The following is a 19,324-nucleotide window of genomic DNA, read 5'->3' on the forward strand; positions in this document are numbered from 1 at the left end:
TGAAAAAAATACAGAAAATTTTCCTTTCCAAAGTAACACTGCTGTTTAAGACTAGGTAAAGATTTAAAAGGTTGCAAGCTAAGAACAGGTGATACTAACAGGATATTTGAAAGGCCCATGAGACTTGCAACATTAAGTAAAATGTATTTGCCTACTGATCTAATTGCTTACTAATTTTCAAATCTATTCCCACTGGATAAGTAATGGCATTTTAAGCCCAGCTCCTGGCATTAAAAATACATTTATAGTTTCCTCTTAGCAGAAGATAAACAGCTGCATGGTAAAAACACATATGTTAAGATGGCTTTCTGGAGGTTTTCTTGTAGTTTTAACCAACCTATTGTGTTCTAAATTTAACTGAAAGATAGGAAGAGGAAGTGGGAAAAGCATTTGGGTGCACAGTTTCACACTGGGGTGAAGGCAAGTGCTCACTCATGCAGGGAAAATGTCTGGAATATTTGTGTTTTACAGAAGGACTGACCACATAATGAAAGTGGAATTTAAGCCAAGCCTTATTTAGTAAAATATCAGAAGCCATTTCTTTATTTATCTTGCTCAAGGAAATACTAGTGTGTGTTTAAAAACAAGAAACTACTCTAGCAATGAAGCAAGATGACCCAAATTCCCTTCCATACTTTAAAAATCATTCCAAAACTTTAAAATTTGAAAATGCACCAGAAACATAATAAAAATGTTTGTAAAGAAAAAATCTAATAACAATGTAAAAATAAAAAATATTCCAGACAGACACAAAGAAGCTCAGAATGTAGGCACCTACGTAGGTTTTGAGCACGTTCTTATGTGTCCAGGACATACCTCCTGTTACACCTGGAGTTTACAGAATATATTTCTTTGTTAGTTTTTAAATGATGAGTCATAAGTGACAGTAGGTCTAGGATTGGTTCTAACTTCTAGTTCAACAATCCTCAAGTGTAGCCCCAAGGAACATCAGAATGACATAAAGGCTAAACTGGTTCAGGCCAAGGATCCATCTAGCCCATCAGCTTCCAACAGTAGCCATAACAGGACACCCAAAGAGCATGTCCGGAGCAAGTTTGTACAATACTTCCCTGGAATACTTTCCTGGACTCACCTAGTTTTCTTAGCCTGCTGTGGTTTGTCTGTATAGTAGTACTTAGTGGGTCGTCCCAGTACTTGTCCTGTCTCCCCTGAAATCTACGTAACCTTCTACTCAAAAAAACCCTATGGCAAGGAGTGCCAAAGATCATTACATGGAGGACAACCACCTTTCATTGTTTTGAATCTGTCTCCTAGTAGTTTTATTTAATGGCACTCAATTCTTATGCTGGAAGAAACAAGTTACCGGCTGATTCCTGTCTAGCCTTTCCACTCCGTTCATAAAGAGATCAGGACTGTACACGATACTTAAGTGTGGGCAAACTAGGAATTCATACAGTGAAAGGATGATACTCTTTGATTTGTTTTACACCTTCCCTTCATAGCATTTCCCACCATTCAATTCACACTGTTAACTGCTGCCAAGCTCTGAGCTGGCTGTTCCATGAAAAGACTTACCTGAGAATTACCAGTCTAGAGGAAAAGTGTAATCGTTAGTCACATAAAGCACCTTGTATTCATATAAATAAAGTTATAAAATCAGGGCACAAAAACATAGCCTGTTCAAGTGGTCTTATCAGTTAGTGGCATTAGCAAAATCCCTACATAGCATAAAGCATACACAACACCTCTCTCCAGTGATAGATGTATCCCCTCTTCTGCTTTCTAACAAAAGTGTTGATGAGATCAGCTGAAAGAATCAGTAATATGTTGGATGTACCTGGCAGTTTCCAACTAGAACATCATCTACCAAGCAGGCAATACTCAAGACACTACTATGCTATTGGATTTTTCAGCCAACATCCATGTTAGTCAACCAGGGAACAGTTTAAAACTATTTGGAGACTCAAGAAAACAAAACACCAAATGAGTAATGAGACCTTGAAACATCTAATAAAAGGAGACTCTCAAGAGAGGAAGCCAAATCATATTTTAGCATATTTCATTTGTTATACATCCACAGAGAGCACAGAGAGCTTGTTTAGCCTTCTGCTTCCACACCACTGCTACACCAGCAAGAGGCTGCAGTAGCTGGGAAAGCAAGGAAAACTCCCATCAGAAGAGGCAAATCTGAATGTATCAGAACCAGTACCTGCACTGTCCTTTCACATTTCTCCATGCCAGTGGATGGCCTGGAGCGGCCACATATACAAGCAGGGAAATTGCAAGCAAAAGGGGGGATTTTTTTGGAGCTAGTTAATTTCTTGCTGAATCAGCCATCTGGGAATAAAGCCTATTTCTGCAGCCTTCGCAGAGCTTCTGCAAGGTGCAGGCCAGGAAACGTTTATTGCCAAACAAAGCTTGAGAGAACACAATCCCTTACTCTTCGCATTCTGTGGCAGTGCAGGTGTGCCCATGTCATCTTACTTCTATAATACTAAAAGGCTATAGATCAGGCAGCTAAAACTCTCTTCTTTATGTCTGCATTTTCTATAGAGTGAGCATCTATAGGTCCTTTCACATATACACACTATAAACCATACCCTGTTCTGCTCGCATGCACTGACAAGAGACTGTATCCTATAAATTTTAAGCAGCTTCAATTTTTGGCAAAGCACCTGATGACAGAGAAAACATTACATAAATACAGAAATACATGTTTCCACATATAAACAAATGCTCCACTTGTTTAATGCTACAGAACAGCATCATTAACCAATTGGGACCTCCCACCGTGACACAAATGACAACAGTTAGCATACAACAACAATCTAGTAATTGCAATCATAAATGCATTTTTAATATTGTTTCACAATTTAGTTGAGCTGACTTGCATTCACTGTGTTTCTAGTGCATCCAGAAGCATGACAAACTGACAATTCTTGGAAACCACATTTCTCAAAACAGACTGAGAATACTGTTTTCATTTTCTCTCCATAATGATGTTAAATCTAATAAATATAAAATTAGAAACAGAAATAACATTGTTCCTAAACAATTTATGTAATATGCTGTCTGGAAGGGATATATTAGGCCAAGTTTTCAAAAACTGCCCTCCCTTTATAAACACGTGATGCTTGTACTTGCACTTCTCAAGTATTATCAAATATCTACACACCCAGGTACTAGAATTTACACACCAGAAACCTAGTCTTTCAAAAGAGTTTTAAGGGTGAAAGTTTTGGGTTAATCAGCTAAATATGATGACAAGGCTTAGCCAGACTTTTGGAAGTGCCTACGGCACCTAACGCCTGGTTCCCATTGGATTAATTGAAATTTATCCTGTTACTTGTTTCGAAAAATCCAGCTAAGCACCTACCAATACAGTTAAGTACTTAACAGTATTTGTGTTTAAGTTATGTCTCAAGTCTTACTGAAAGTAATCAAAACAAAGGCTCCACATCACACAGACCCTTCTGAAAATGCTGGCATATCTGCATTAAGTTTAGCACCCTTGCGTAGCTGACAGCCATCAAGAAGTGAGTTTGCACAACTGTACTTCCTCCTGCAAGTTGGAGTGAGGCCATTTTGAAAATACGGCCCTTAAATTCAAGAGCACTTGACAGTCTACAGACTTCAGCTAATATCAAAAAAAGTTCTCCTCTTATGGGAAAGAAAGGTATATGCACGCTTTCAAAACCTAAAGGAATTCTTTATCTATCAGTGACAATAAAGTGAGTGCAGAGTGCATATCACAACTGCAGTGCTATTCAGTTCCTGTGTGGGTCTTAGTTGTGTCTCCAGAGTTGCCATGGCTATATTCAATGTCCTTTCTGGAATGTTGTGCTCACTAGCAAACTACTTCAAAAACAAACCCACTCTCTCACCATGCACAAACTGTCTTTTTTTTACAGAGATTTTGCGTAATAAGAATTACACTGGAATTGTTCAAGTAAGGCTGTGTTGGACTGTACGCAGCCGCAAGACTTTATCATCAGTATTATCAACTATATAAAATCTTAACACCACACTGACTTAACAGTAAAGTACAACATTTGCACAGTATGATATAACTCATGCCCAAAGATTTCTTGCATAGGCTTACAACACAAACAAGTATAGAGGCACAATTATAAATCTGCTCCCACTATCACTGAAATTAATATATTTTACTACTTCATTGCAAGCCACATTATATTTGGTGTTTACTTAAACCCCAGCTCCTGGATTCAGGTGAGCATGGCGAACTATTTTAAGAAAAGCTTCAAGCCCGAAAATTGCAGATAAAGACATAAATATGTGAACCCTACAGGTTCTAGAAGTAAAAGCAAATAAAAATGAGTCAGTTTTTAAAATTTATGTTCTTTTGAAGCAAAACTCATTATTTTCAATGACCAAATCATGATTTCTGAATGAACGGTAAAAGGGCTTTAATATCAGTACAATCAATCATGTACATTTGCTGTGATGCAAAGGCAGGAATGGAATTTGGTTCACTGGGCAAAACTGCCACCTCAGTGCGGTTTATGCCCCAATTTGGTAAGGAGTATGAAGGATCCAGCTGCATCAAGCAGACGTGAATGACTAATTATCAATGACTAAGCATTCAAGTGTCTGCTGAAACCAAAGATCATCCTAGAGCTATTCCTTCATTTCTTCACTACTTTTTCAAGAGAAACTAGAAGTCACTGACTGTTGTAAAAGATTATTCCTACACTTGAGGCTTCTCTAAGTGTTCAACTCTTGGATATCTAGTTTTGGAACCAACAATTTGCAGCTCTACACACAACTGATTTGAGAATCTTTGCCCAATTTTTAGTGTAACCTCATCAGAAATTATCATCACAGTGAGCACTGATATCCATGTCTGAAGATGTAGATACAGAATTTGAAATCTAGCTGGATATTGAGATTAAACCACCTTTGCCGAATTGGAATGAATGGGTTTGGATCACGCTTTAGCTGAATAACCAAAGCTTGATTTTCTGAGTGGTATCACTGCAAGCATCATTCATGATCACTATGATCAAAATATTTACTGAGAAAATGAAAACAAATAAATGACATAGTAAAAGGATGCCTTCACTGATATCGTCTGTACTCTTGGTCATCTCCTATAGTTGACTTAAATTTTTTGTGAATACATTTAAAAAAATAAGTATTCATACATAGTTTGTGTCTCAAGTCACAAGACAGATTCATCACAATTTTTCTGACGTTTAAACTCTTTTGCATTGTAAATTGGGGGTAACAGCAGTTCAGATCCTATGAGCACTGGCTGAGCAATCATTATTAGTCATAAATTCAAAGGAAGTTCAGAAATTTACATAAGTTTTCTGGTAATGCTGTCACTGAGTTACAACTTTTTCAATAACAATGAATATTTTAAGTCAGAACACTTCTACGGAGTCTCAAAAGTGTTATTTGTCTATAGTAGAGGCATTTCAATCTCCAAACTAAGAATAAAACCACAGGCCTATTGAGGCTGATGGCAAAACTCCAGATGGGTGCAGAATTGCAACCTGCGTACAAAAAAGGGAAAGTGCTTCAGATTTAACTCTGGACTTGCAAATCTCATCCTGATATTGTTGATTAAAGTCACTGGAGATTTAAGAATCCTTACTATTGTATGGCATGTAGATCATAATCTATTTTCTGAACATCGGTGTGCAATTCAGTGACTGTAAAACAATATTCTAAAGGTTTTCCACAAAGATGGTCTCCAAGTCCACTAAGTCATATAATGGACATCAGATTTTTGGCCTTGCAAAACTCAACCTTAGAGACATTTACTATGTTGGTAGTTTTTGGCATATTGGTTATGGCAGAATCATTTTGAATAAGATAATGTTTTCAACATGTATATCCTTTATATCCAAAATATCACAGATAGAAAAAAACATAATGCAGGCAGGGATTGCAGAAACATAAATCATGTGAGCAACCAACAGTTTATTCAATGAATATGTGACCTACGAAACTTTCCCTTCCATAGAAACCCAGAGCCAATGCTTCTTAAATATCCAGACATGGTGTCTTTGCTGTTATTCCCTCCTCAGACATTAGCAGCCTCATGGTCTTTGGAGGTGAAACAAACTGACTTGTAGAGGGTTTAATTTGGACTGTAGGAACCTAAAAAAAAATATCAGCATATTCCTCATTTGAAAACAACATACCAGAGAATAAATCTAAAATGAATCCATGTGTAAAATTCTTGATGATATATATTTGTCTTTATGTATCTGCTAGTCATCATTTCTTGCAGCCATTAATCCATTAGTAAGAACATACAGATATACAGTCTTACATACATTTCATAACAAATATAACAGCATCTAGCTGAACGGTGCAATAAAATGTTATCACAAGGTTAAGAAAGAATTGGTTACCAGGCTGATCATCCTGCCTTTTCAGTTACCAATATGGAGCCACATGTACTCAAGACATCACTTCAAAACAGCAAAATTGGACTTGGATACTTCTATTTTGTTTATTAGCTTAACCATCTCCTAAAATCTGTAGTATTGATAGCTCACTTGCTACCACGTGAGAAAAATGAGGAGCCTTTTACACCATATTTAGCAATAAATACACATGAATAGTTACATTCAAGGCCAAGGATATAGTTAATGTTCACAAACACATATAGTCTGTGGAATAGAGTAACTTCTTTGGATAGATTCATCATTTAAATCTTTAGAAACAATTAATTATCCCATATTGCTGCTACCATTTGGGGGGGGTTGTTGTTTGTTTTTAAGAAAAATATACAGACTTGCTTGGATTACCATTGGCTTTAGACTACTGCAGTTCCATTCATTTCATTTATATTGGCACATATCAGAAAACGTAGGCTTTATGTCCGCAAAGGAACACAGCCAAGGCTAGCCTGTAAGTGATCTCCTCCTGAGTCACTTACGCCACTGCTCTTGGTCACAGAGCAGATTTAATGAACAGGCAGCTCAGCAATGCTCGGTGGTAAACTATTCACTGGGTTATCCTATGAAATCTAACTTACCTACTAGCATAGCAACTAATCTGCCCTTGACAGAGATTTGTCAAACTTAAGACGCTGCATATCTGTAAGGGCAGAGTTCAATTTGGAACCTAGCTAAACAGCGTGCTGTGCTTGTTACCGTGCTATGAAGAATCAGAAAGTCTCCTATAACCAAAGTTAACTTTCATTTCTTCTCAGTAACAGCTACCTCTTTTTCACAACTTCTCATGTTAAAGTTTTCTTTGCATTACATTCATACCACATTTCCACCACATTCTTTTAAAATGGTCATTATTTTATTCTGTACCTGCCTCAAGCAGGATGAAATTAATCAATTGCACATAAGTGACATGACATAGACTTGTGACCTTGCCCAGCATCCAATTGTTTCTAATTGATTAGCTCCAGACATAAGCACTTTAATAGCCAAAAACAACACCAGTGGAAGCTATGGTACAATATTAGGGTAGAATGACTGTGTGTGGTCCATATAGTATGGCCCCTAGCAACCAATTAAAGAATTAATGGTTATTGGATACCAAAAATGTTATGTTAAATAATATAAAATATCTTTAATGTGCCTAAAATTGTGATAAAACACCTAAAACTTAGGAGCAGAAGGGCCTCCTACAAGATTGGGGTTAAGTGCTAATGACTCAAATATGCCAAATAGATTAGAATATTTTAAAGGACAATCTAGACCAAAAAATTTGACCTGGACTGAAATGTTCATAAAGCTGCTCACAATAGCCTATTGATTACTACAATGTGTTTGGGTTGTTTTTATTATAAAGAGACAAGTGAAGCTACGCCAAACCATTCGTGGAGAAGAGGAAACTATGCCACTACTGGTTCCAGTTCTACAATAAGAAATATATGAAAGAAAAAAATACAAGAAAAATATTGTAAAAGAAAAAAATGGTCTCTTCATAACCAAAAGGCCCAAACACAAAGTTGACGTTTCCCTTCTCTGAACTTCTGTTCTCATCTTGAGCAGAACTATTAAGTGAACTTTACATGCTACTTTCTGAGTCGTTATAGGGACGGTTATTACAGCATCACTCAACTGCTTGCACACAAAAATACAAGCTGAACAGGCACAGCAAATCAGTAACATTTTTGTTCTTGCATAAGAAATATGCAAGAAAAAAGCAGAAGATCCCACTGTTGCCCTATCTGCTTGGACATGCACTGAATGCACTGCGCTTTACTGTACAATTAATAAGAATCTAATAATTTTTACTGTAATGGTGAGTCCTTTACTCAAGCAACCAGTGTACTTTCATGACCAGCTGCAACCATAATACAGGTGCAGGGGGTGTTCATCAACAGGTAGCTGCCAAATGACTCACAGCACACAGTGCACTCTGCAGTGCTGCTGCGGATGGGTTGGAGCCCCATTCCCACTACCTTAAAATCTCAAAGTCCACATTAAATTGATCACAGCTTACTCAGCTGTCTAGTACAGTCTCCTCAGTTCTTCATACTCCTTTTGAATTTACTTTTGCCTGCTGTGTTGTCCTTCAATTCAAAATTATCCAGGATGTACATTTATATAATGCCCAGCACACCAGGCTTCAGTTTGAAACCACCATTTCTCATCATCGCAACAGTACAAACAGTACGCAACAGTATTACAGTAAACAGTATTACAGTAAACAGCATCACTGATTTTATTAAAAACCAAGATTTTACTTTTTTGTCAAAGACTACTACAATACTTTAAAAAATGATGCTATTTATTTCAAAAAACATTCTCCTGTTTATTTAGCTGTCCTTTCCTAAGGATTTCCGGATTTGGGTGTATTTAAGACTGAAGAATCCTTGAAATTTTCTGTGGTGTGGGAACTATCAGTATAGAGAATGACATACTATAACAACATCTCTGCTGCATGCCAGCACACCATATTTCTTTAAATACTCACTTCTTGGAACTGATTAGGCTCATGTGTCAGGCAATAGATCAGTTGGCAGCTATGGTTTTCCTCCATGGTTCCTGTATCCATTGAACACTTGAAGCAAAGTCCTTTTTGGACCACCTTCCCCTCCAAGACTGACTTCCAAGTGCTTTAGATGTTTCTACCCAGGTATTTATATAACCCTTGTCACTTACAGTATCTTAACATTTATCAGGTGCTAAACCTCCTGGGGGCAAAGAGCAGCTGTGCTGCCTAGAAAGACCCATGGCATTACACATCTGGCAAGATCTCCCTTTGGTCCCCATTTGGTAAAGTCAGGTACAATATTACTAGGAAGAGAGATAATATTAATTTCCCACATGGATGTCTTTGAAATTCAGTTCAGTGAAAGGAAAACCTTCTCATCAGGAGCCTTTTATTTACAGCGCAGTTCCTTCATCAGTTTTCTGTTTAAAAAACAGTAATTCAAAGTGTGCAGCAAGATCATCTGATAAAGGACCAGGCATGACAATAGCAACAAGTTCATTACCTACCTGTAGATGAGCATAGATAGCAATAGCAAGCCAAGTGATCTCCCAGGAGAGCCCTGTGGCTTTAGGGCTGGCCATCCTCGTGCCTTGGAGCTCTGCTGAGAGAAATTGTTTCAAGTTACAAACAAAATCAAGTGGGCTCCGCCAGAATTTCAATGACTAAAGCAAACTGGGCAAAGGTATGGAGCCGGCCTTTGGAAGAAATGCAATGCAAACACCGGAGTTTTGTGCTGGCCAGAGGAGCAGACGCGCAGTGCATGCCATGAGCACAGCCTGCAGGGTGAGGTAGTTCCAATTAGGGAACAGAAAGGGGAGGGAAACGAAAGGTTTGGGGAAGCTGGCAATAGTGGGCAAGTTCGGTTATCTCCTGAATGCAGGAGAATTTATCAAATTGGGAACCCCTCCCATCTTGATCTCTGGAAGGTAAAATGCAAGGAGCAGAGTATTTCTGATGTACTTTCACCCACTCAGAGTTGAGAGCCCAGCCCTGGGACTTCAGCAGTCATTTGCACTGCCCTTGAAAGCTCTGATCATAACAGCTCAGAGACTAAGTGATCAGGGCAGGAAAAAAAAGAAAAAAATCCATCAATTTAGTGATCATCACCATTCCAGGGCCAACGCGAAACCATCAGTCACTTTTACTAAAAACTTCCATTTAAAATTGCCAAGAAAAAAAACCATGTCATAATGCTGCTAATTCTCTTAATTCCTAGTATCAACACATCTTTTTGCCTCAGACTATTCATTACCACAGTGATCTCAAAATAGTACAAGTTCCACGCACCCCTAATACACACGCACACAAACAGCCCTCCCTCTCCTCCTCCCAGCCACCACCCTACTATTTTGCAAAGCCCCACAGTGAATGCAAATCTCTCCTTCAAAAAAGTACTCCCTTCTAAAAGGTCAGATATGCCAAAGGAAAACCGTCTATCCAAACAGTTCTTGCACCTGTCAACTAAACATAATTAAGATGCCTTACAGAAATAAGTGCTTTATTCCCTCCCTCCAAAAAATTTAAAAAGTTCCCCTCCCTCCCAAAACCTTTAGCACTCCTGGGAGCTTCTGTCATTCAAAAGTTTCAGTCAACTGTGGCAATAAGAGAAGGAAGAAATTTTTTTTGCCCCCCTCGCCAGGCGTTGCTGAGAGCCACAACTGGCAAAACACACCAGGCTCCGGTACTTCTCAGGTGCCGGTGCCTGGGCTCCCCAAGCAACCCACCCCACTTCGCCCTCTCGGACGACCCTCGCCCAGCACCGCGGCCGCCCCGCTTGCCCTGAGCCCGACCGGCCCGTCCGGGGGAGCCGCCCGCGGGGCCCGGGCCGCCGCCCGCCTCCCTCGCGGGAACCCGCTCGGGGGAGCGGGTCGGGGAGGCTGCCGCTGCCGAGGCCCCGCCGGGCTGCCGCAGGGCTGCCCTCCCCCGGCGCGGCCGCCGAGCTCACCCACCTGGTGCGGCGCCGCGTCCCTCGGCTCGGCGGGGAGCGCGCAGCGGGGCCGGGGCCGGGGCCGGGGCCGGGGCCGGGGCCGGGAGGGAGGCGGGGAGCGGGTCCGGCTCTGCCGGCGCCTCCTTCCCGCTCGCAGGACAGGGGCGAGCCTTGCCTGTCACGGCACCGGGGATACAGCATCCTGCATCACGAGCGGCGGCCCCTCCCTCACGCCAGGCTCCAGCCCACCGCCGCACGTTAGCCAAGGTCCTAGAGGCTGCTGGCAGCGGGCCGCCCCCGCCCGCCCGCGGCAGCCCGGCCCCGGCGAGAGGCGCCCGGGCGCCTCCACCTGCGGCGCGGGGCCGCGGCCCGGCCCGGCGCCCGCTCCGCCGCCGCGGCTCGGCACCCCCCGCGCAGCCTCTGCCGCCCCGGCCAGCGCAAGCGGGCGGCCGGCCAAGGGGGCCCGCCCGCCCGTCCCCCCAGCTGCGGAGGCACTGGCGGCGCTCCGGTGTCGGCGACCGAGAGGCCGGCAGCCCCGGACCAGTGGTTCGTCTTCCCCCGAGGGGCAAAAGCTACCGCGAAGTCAGCCCCCAAATCCGAGGCAAAGCAGCTTCCAAAACCACAACCATCCTGTGTCTCATCTACAAGTAACTCTCACGATACAGCTGCAAATCTGCTCACGCACCAAGGAGGTCTTTAATCATGCTGCCCTCTACGATATTTTTAGGTTTCCTACTGTAAATCTGACGAGCGTGTCTCATACGACAGCTTTGCTCTCGTTCTCCCTCTGAGCTTTGGGCTGCTGAACAGGAACGCTAAAATCCTCTACCTTTGCGCTACGGCTTCCGCTGATGTCCCAAGCTTTCGTCGAGTCCGCTAAAAGCAGCGCGTAGAAAAAGGGCTATTATCCCTGCCACTGAAGTTAAAAATATGCTCCAGTGAACTAAACATAACCGATGAAGAGTTTGTTCAAATATGTTGCGCTGGAAACTTTTCCAAGCTGTTTAGGTTTCTGAGCAGCACGGGAAAGCGCCTCCTCCATCGTTAGGAACAGAGTGCCCTCTGCTGAAACAGACCCGCCTGACAGGGGAGAGCGGCCCGAGGCACGGCCCGGACCGGGGAGCTGCCAGCCCGCGGGAGAGCTGCACCCCCGGCTCGCTGCAGCACGAAGGCCCCCCGGGACATCACCGACTTCGCACAAGCACCTGCGCTGCCTGGTCTGCCTCCTCCATGCCATTGTAAGGCTCGCAGACTGCTGTCTGCAGGTTCACCTTGACAGCTGACGCAAGCTGTTCTTTCCAGTCTGCGCATTACCGTGCTAATAGGCTGTGTAACAGACGAGAGTACTGCTAAGGGCCCGATCTTTTCTTTTTCTAATACTGGTCGGCTGAAAGTATATCAGCTTTCCGGGAGGCTTGGCTTTCCATCCATTTCAGTTGCTACAGTTACTTAAACAACCACATAGTCCTTTAACTATGACTTCAGTTATACCCCTGCAATTTGTTATCTTCAAAAAAGATATACAGGTGCAGTTAGCATGTACTTCAGAGTTGATCACAAATGGTTTTAAAGCCAGAACATAGCCATTAGATCAACCGATGCAGAAAATCAATTTTCCTGTCCCAAAACTATGGCTGGTAGTACTACAAGAACAAAACCAAAAGACGTTCACAACTACGGAATGAAGCTGGCCCTCAAGACCTGCCAGCTAGTTAAGAATGTACACAGTTTGCACCATCCCTATTTAGAACATCGCTTCTCTTAAAATTATTTACCCCTCAATAGTGAAGCAGTCCCCGAGACCCTGAACAGCAAAAGCTGCAGAGTAGACTATTAATTTGTTTGCCAGATGGGCATATTTAGACAAAATCCCTCTGGCTATGTTCCTAGCACTGGTATTAGCCATAGATTACATTGAAGAGTTTGACCCTGACATTCTAACAGCATTTTCCAAATTTGAATGCTGGTCAACATTCTTTGTTTTTCCCCTTTTCAGTGCTATTCATCTCTGTGTTCTCTACTTTCCCCTCCCAGCTTACTCTGATACCTTCCTTCAATGCTGCTCCTGGTCATTTGCTTCAGATCACTCTGCTGTGTGCATCCCTAACCATAAAGAATAATCAAACATCATGCATGTGAGTCTTAGAAAAATTTGCTCATCTCCTGCAATAAATTTGAGAGTAGAAAAGACGTGGTATAATAGGAAGTAGCCTAGGTTAGACAGCTCACGTGAGATTCACTGACTTAAGTGAGGCTGCTGCTGTGCCACACGCTTAATTCCTTGCGTGATCTGGATCTTAGGTTATAGGCCCTAGGTCTGACTTTATACAGCATGTAAGAAAACAGAGGCAAGCCCCTGCAAGCATAACAGCCCAGGCAGTTTTCAGAACCAGCACTATAATAAATAATGCAAGTACCTTGTGGTACCTACCTATTAAAATAGCAGTTGGCAATATGTATTGCCCAAGCCCGAGCTTGAAATGGCATTGTTGTTAATCCCATTCTTCCCCACCATCCATGGTCTGGTTTTGCTTTTATTACATTGAAATAATCCTTTTTGTGAAGAAGATGAGCACCCAGGAAATAACAGCATTTGAAGCATAGAAATAGCCTCAGCCTACTTCTGGAAACTATACAGGGTTTGGGGCAGCTTTTAAATTTTCCTGTGTGAATCACATTCTCATTGAATGCTGATTTGTTGCCTCCTTTATCCAATTTAATTTCTTCACCTTAGCCTCACTCCACACCACTGCCACTTTACTCTTTTCTCTGTAGACTTCCAGTGAACCTGGAAACTTTGGGATTTTCAACTCCTGTTGGAGATCGCCATAACCCCTTCTGCTGAGCCAAGCAAAAGCTGAAAGAAACTCAGGTGTCCAGGCAAGACCTGTTTGACATCAACCACTTCAAAATTCACAGCACCTGCAGCTCCATGGTGGACTCCTTCAGTATGCACCCTAAAGTAAAAGGCCACAAACTTAGAGGTCCTGGAAGCCTAATTTTCATCCCTGGAGAAGTTCGTCATGAATTCTGCAAAAAGTCATTGACCATTCAAGTTTAAAAGAAATCACCATTTTCCAAGGAAAGACTTAACTTCCCTTCTGCTCACTGTCTTGTCTGTATGGATTATAAACTCTTCAAGGCAGGACTATTGTTCTTTGACTATTACACTATGTTTGCACAATCCCTGGTCCAGTGTCAAGTCCTTTAGGTATTTCCTTATTAGCACTGTTATCACGCAGTCTTCTAATTCCCCTTCCTCATGCCACATTAGTTTGGCAGAGTTGGTGTAAGATTTTGAATGGGAAAGAATAGTGATGCTTTTAACACTCAGAATTCACATGCGTAATTCCTGTATTTGTCTCTTGTTATTAGCCATGCTTTTTTATTACATATACGCTTTTCTTTTGCTGCTCTCTAAAATATGCATCATTTAAATTACATTAAATATGACAGCTGTAAAGCCCTTACTGTTCATAAAATTGTGAAATATGGAAATTTGCACTTATTTCATTGAACACATAATCATGATCTCGTCCATCTGTACAGCTGGCATGGTCTCTCGTGAGGAAGCTGGTTGGAAATATGGTGGTCTTATCCTTTGTTTTATACTGACTTAAGACCATGTGTCTTCACTACCAAACACAACTATGAAACATTTTGTCATTCGTTGATTTACATTCAATTGTAACAACAGAAAATTTCAACTTACACTCAACAGTGCAGGCAGAAAAGGCAGAGAAAAAAGATCCTGCAAGATACAGCTAAAGGCAAAACTGAAAAAAATTAGATCTCTGGTCTGGTAAACAAAAACCTCTGTTCAATCACATGATAACCACCAGATTTCACCCTCTCAGTGAGCATTAATAGAAAATCTTCACATCTAAAAGAGAAAACCCACATGTCTCTGTTTATCTTTGTCCTGAAATGCAGGTATACATAATTCTTCAGCAGACTCCACTTATATATAAATATTCTCTCAAAACAAGTTCAGCTAAGCAAATCTGATTATCATGATGGCCATCATAGCAAAAGTCTATACTACTCAGGAAAAAACATGTTTGGCTAAGCTACAAATTTAAAATCCACTGAAACAGTGCAGAATGACATTTGGCTCATAAATCAGGATTATGGCTAATGAATACCAAAACTGGAAGTATCCCGCCGAGGCCCCATGCAGAAACAGAATTTTGGTTTGAGGCCTCAAAGTTATCAGTAATAGAGCTGCACCTGATTGACTAATAAAAGGAAAATGTTAAATTTCCTCTAACTAGAGTCACGAGAACTCTGACACGATATAATCAGTCCTTTGGCCCTGCATTGTATTTGTACAGGGTGCTTATTTACCCTGAAATAACAAGCTCTCTGGGGTAGAGAGAAATCACGCACTGTCACGCTTCACAAGTATGTTATACCCTATAAAGAGTAAAGCCTCTATTAGTATAAAGGTACAAAGTTCAGCTACAGCACTGTGTCTTTGATTTCTTGGTATTATGGAACCCATTGCGTTCCATGTTGATCCTTGCCCTGGGCTTTGGAAACAGCTCCATCAACATAGTAAGTACAAAAAAATTCTTGTGGCTTAAAGAAAGAAAAACTACTTATGTATAGACCTAAACATTATAGAAGAAAACTACTGTCTTCTCTCAGTTTGTGTTTAAATGAATCTAGCACTGACCAATACAGTATATACAAATGGTCACTATTTCAAGTATTTGAATAAATATTTGTCCTTTCTTGTCTCTCAAATTCCTTTTTATCCTCAAACAAAACAACTTGTGGCTCATTTGCATATTTATGATCCTGTACAGTAGTAGCAGATGTATTAAATTTCATGACTCTCCAGAACAAACACATCTTGTTTCAGATGGCACATACTTTTTGTTGTAGTTCAGTGTTCATAGCCCTAACTAAAATGCTAGAACAGACATTTTGAGATAAATTTATAATACACTTACACAATCATATTGTGGTTTTCCTTTTCAAAAGGATTTAGGTGGGCATAATTAGAAAATATGAACTTGTATAGTTGAAGATTGAATGCAGATAAGGCAAAATGAAAAATTCATTGCAGAAGTAATAGCTTCAGTTTGTTTACACATAGCTATGTGTTCTTTAACAGATTTTTTTCCTAGTTTGCAAAAAATGCAACCCCATTGAGGACTCTGGATATGCCAGATTTGAATTCCTGAACTTGTCTGCCATTTTCTTCTCACGCAACAGTGACAACAATCTGTTTTCCTCAGTCTGTGATGGCCCTTACTTCTGTGATTGTTAAAAATAATATGTTACTGCGTGCTATGTGAAAGAGGCAACATTAGGTGAATAAATAGGGGCTCTGAGGAAATCAGTTATGTTGCAAGTCATGAGCAACAGACAAAGGTCAGCAGGACAATTACTGTCCTCACTGTAATGGTTCACTGGGGAAAAGCAAAAAGAGTAAAGAAGGTGACCTGCATCTCACAAGCTGACTTGTGTGTGTCGCTACATGAGGGTCTAAAGATGCACACCAATATGGAAATGTCACCTCGAATCGTGTATATATGACTATGCATTTTAGAATATTTTAGAATAAAATAGAAATAGTAATACAAATAGTATAAGAGTTATTAGTAGTTAAGAAGGGATCACAGTTAGAATAGAAATTAGCATACTAGAGGGTGAGAATCATAGACAGTTAGAAATAGAAACTAGCATACGAGACTGTGAGAACTGTAGAATCTTCAAGGTAATAGATAATGCCTAAGTTAGATAAGAGGGTACGGGCACTGCATATTTTACTAACAAGCATATGTTTGTCCTGAAAGAATGCAAAGCTGTAACCCTTCAGAGACCAATAATGGGAACATCCTCTTACCGGGAGAGCCGTAAAGATAAGGGGACACCACAACAACCATGAAGACAACAGGAATAACAGTAACTAGGGGAAAGGTAAAGGCGGCAGGGGGAGATCGCGACCACCGACCCAATTGGGGTATGAAAGGACTACCCCCCCCGACTCCTTGTGAGCATGGACAGTGAATTAAAATCATACTGTGACTTTAAATCGAAGCGGAGAAAATACGGACCAATGGAAGAAGAGGATGATTAGTTAGTCTGATGATTATGTATTAGATAGGCGTGGTGTGTTAACTTCTATGTGTAAATACTAAAAAGAATTGCAATAGGTGTGCTCTATTTGTGGAAATATTCCCCCTTGCACTCTGCGCAGAATAAAGCAATGCCTCCTCTCTAAACATACTCTGTGTGTTTTGGGAGTTATTTTGCAGCGAGGCAACAGAAACAGAAGAAGAGAATATAAGCAAGGAGTAAACAGTGAGAAGGAATGAAAAAAAGGACAAGGTTGGAAGAAATACATGATACATCATTGGGAGGAATACTAATGACAAAGACTATGGTTATGAAAGTAGAAGAGGAATGATTAATGTAGGAAAATGCAGCAAAACCAGAGGAAAGAATAAGCGTGGGTAACAGCTGAAACAGATTGAAAAATTAAGTTCCCCAAACAAAAGTGAAGTCACCAGAAAATAGCTTCAGAAAAGTGACATTGTGCATCAAATGTTTGGCAGTAAGAGGAACAAAATTTTCACTTTCTCACATACAGTCTGTGTGTCAATACAAATACAGAAAAAACTACAACAAAACCCATAACATAAAATGGTGATGTACTCCTGTAAGCTTGTGTGGGTGGGAACAAAGCAGCAAATAAAACATGAAGCCCAAAACCAAGAATGAGCTAGTGTGCTAACAGAGGATAGAACCCCCAGCTCTATCTATACTTTACAGTTGAAAGTAAACGTGAGGACAGAAAGCAAGTTTGAAATTCATTTTTGATTCTTCTGTTCTCTTCTACTTGCCAACTTCTTTTGCTATGTTGGGAAATGCTCTTGTTTCTTGAGTTGCACATTTACAGTCTTCATTAAGAGACTATATTGTGAATCATTACCAAGGAAAAGTATCCATTCTCCTCACCACAGCCTGGCTGCAGCCCAAGTGCTCCATATTGAGTGAGGTATTGAGTCAAGTGCAATAATAGTGGGATAAACTATTTGCTCTCTATTAAATGGATTCAACTCATCTCAACTCAGCAATGTTGCCTGGATATAAATGAAGACATTTTTGTTATTATGGTCTACTAAAAGAGATGGAAGTGACTTCATTTTCACAAGGGACTCAGATTTGCCTTAGCTCTGGTGGATCAGAGGTGGTTCCTGGCTCCTGTGGGAGCCAGCAGATGTACTCGTTATTCTTATTAACATTCAGTGATGACATAATTGAATACAATCTCTTTGACAATGAATGAGAATAAAGAAGGGTTAGCAAGATTTGTTGGATGGAGGAAAAGAAAGTTTCTAAAGCTCCAGATTCACAGTTTGGAGCTACATAGTCACTGAAAAAACAGCTTATTTTCCACTTTCCTTCATATTTTCTTCTTTGCTGGCTCTGTTGCCTTATGCTATGAGAACCCCTCATAATCTGTGACATTTCTTCAAAGTCTGATACCGGTATTAATAAAGTCTATAGAACAAAATTCTATTTTTGCAGACCCATGCAGTACCTAAGACCTCTTTTCCTCCTCATTCTGTATAGACATTCCTTACAGAAACTAAGGTGCATTCTACATAAAACTGGAAGACACCATACATCTTCAGACAGTGAGCCAGATTCTCGTCATAGCAGTACCAATATAAACTGTACATAGGAACAGATTCTCTGCATTCATACATGAGAGTAGAATTTGGTCACTGGCAACTGGAACCTACGACAGCCTAAGACAGAATCTTATCGGGTGTCACCTACAAAATGTTGCTATCAGGTGTGTTTTCTGTATTTCATGTTTTACCAAGCAAAATCTATTGTTTACTTTTGCATCTGGTAATGCTAGAAATAATTTCATTTCTTTACTATTTACCAGCTTCTAGAAGGCTGTTGTTCCAACACAGGCAAAAACCACCGTAAGCTGACTTGTCCTGCTTAATTTAACTAGGCAAGTGAGGGCATATGCTGAAGTACTATACAGGAAGATCACTTGTGCAGTTACATGTTCTGGAAAGGACTTCTCCATCTATGTGTACCACCACTGATGACACAGAAACAGAAACTGCCTTTGAACCTTTCTGGTGGGTAATCTCTAATTTCGTCATGGAGCCTCCATATCTACCCTAGTACTATGGCAACTATTATCAGGCTAGTAGAACTCAATCTATCTTCATTAGCTCTGGATGTGTGTGAGTCACTAACACCTGCCTGTAAATAGACTGCTTAGCAAAGTGTTTATTGATATATTCTAATGCATCAGAGTAATACCATTTGACACAACATTACTATTATATGTACAGATTTCTTAAACTGTTACAAAGGCTGTCCAGTGATACCTTGTTTCCAATGGATATTTACGAAGAGACTCTCATGAATTAGAGAGCAGGATGACTATCAGAGAAACAGAAAAACACTACAAAAGTTTTTGTTGTCTATGCTGACTCTGCATCTATGCAT

General features: G+C 40.7%; 1 protein-coding gene across 7 annotated transcripts in view; it reads right to left on the reverse strand.

Annotated features, from left to right (window-relative positions):
- ADAMTSL3 (ADAMTS like 3) overlaps positions 1-11,780 on the reverse strand; it is a 189,326-nt gene extending 177,546 nt beyond the window's left edge. For 2 of the 7 annotated variants that reach the window (XM_072871331.1, XM_072871325.1), the window contains exons 1-2: positions 11,514-11,547; positions 9,408-9,499 (exon numbers count right to left, since the gene is read on the reverse strand). In XM_072871331.1, coding sequence (XP_072727432.1) covers positions 9,408-9,499; positions 11,514-11,532 — 111 coding nt within the window. In that variant the 5' untranslated portion in view covers positions 11,533-11,547. Of the gene's footprint in view, positions 1-9,407; positions 9,503-9,622; positions 9,684-10,625; positions 10,757-10,850; positions 11,393-11,513; positions 11,548-11,657 lie in introns of those variants that run through there. The other 5 variants (XM_072871329.1, XM_072871330.1, XM_072871327.1 and 2 more) reach the window with 5 other exon arrangements.
- Between the last annotated feature and the right edge of the window lie 7,544 nt (positions 11,781-19,324).

Source organism: Ciconia boyciana, chromosome 8 (genome assembly GCF_034638445.1).
Source record: "Ciconia boyciana chromosome 8, ASM3463844v1, whole genome shotgun sequence".
In the NCBI taxonomy this organism is placed as follows: Eukaryota; Metazoa; Chordata; class Aves; order Ciconiiformes; family Ciconiidae; genus Ciconia; species Ciconia boyciana.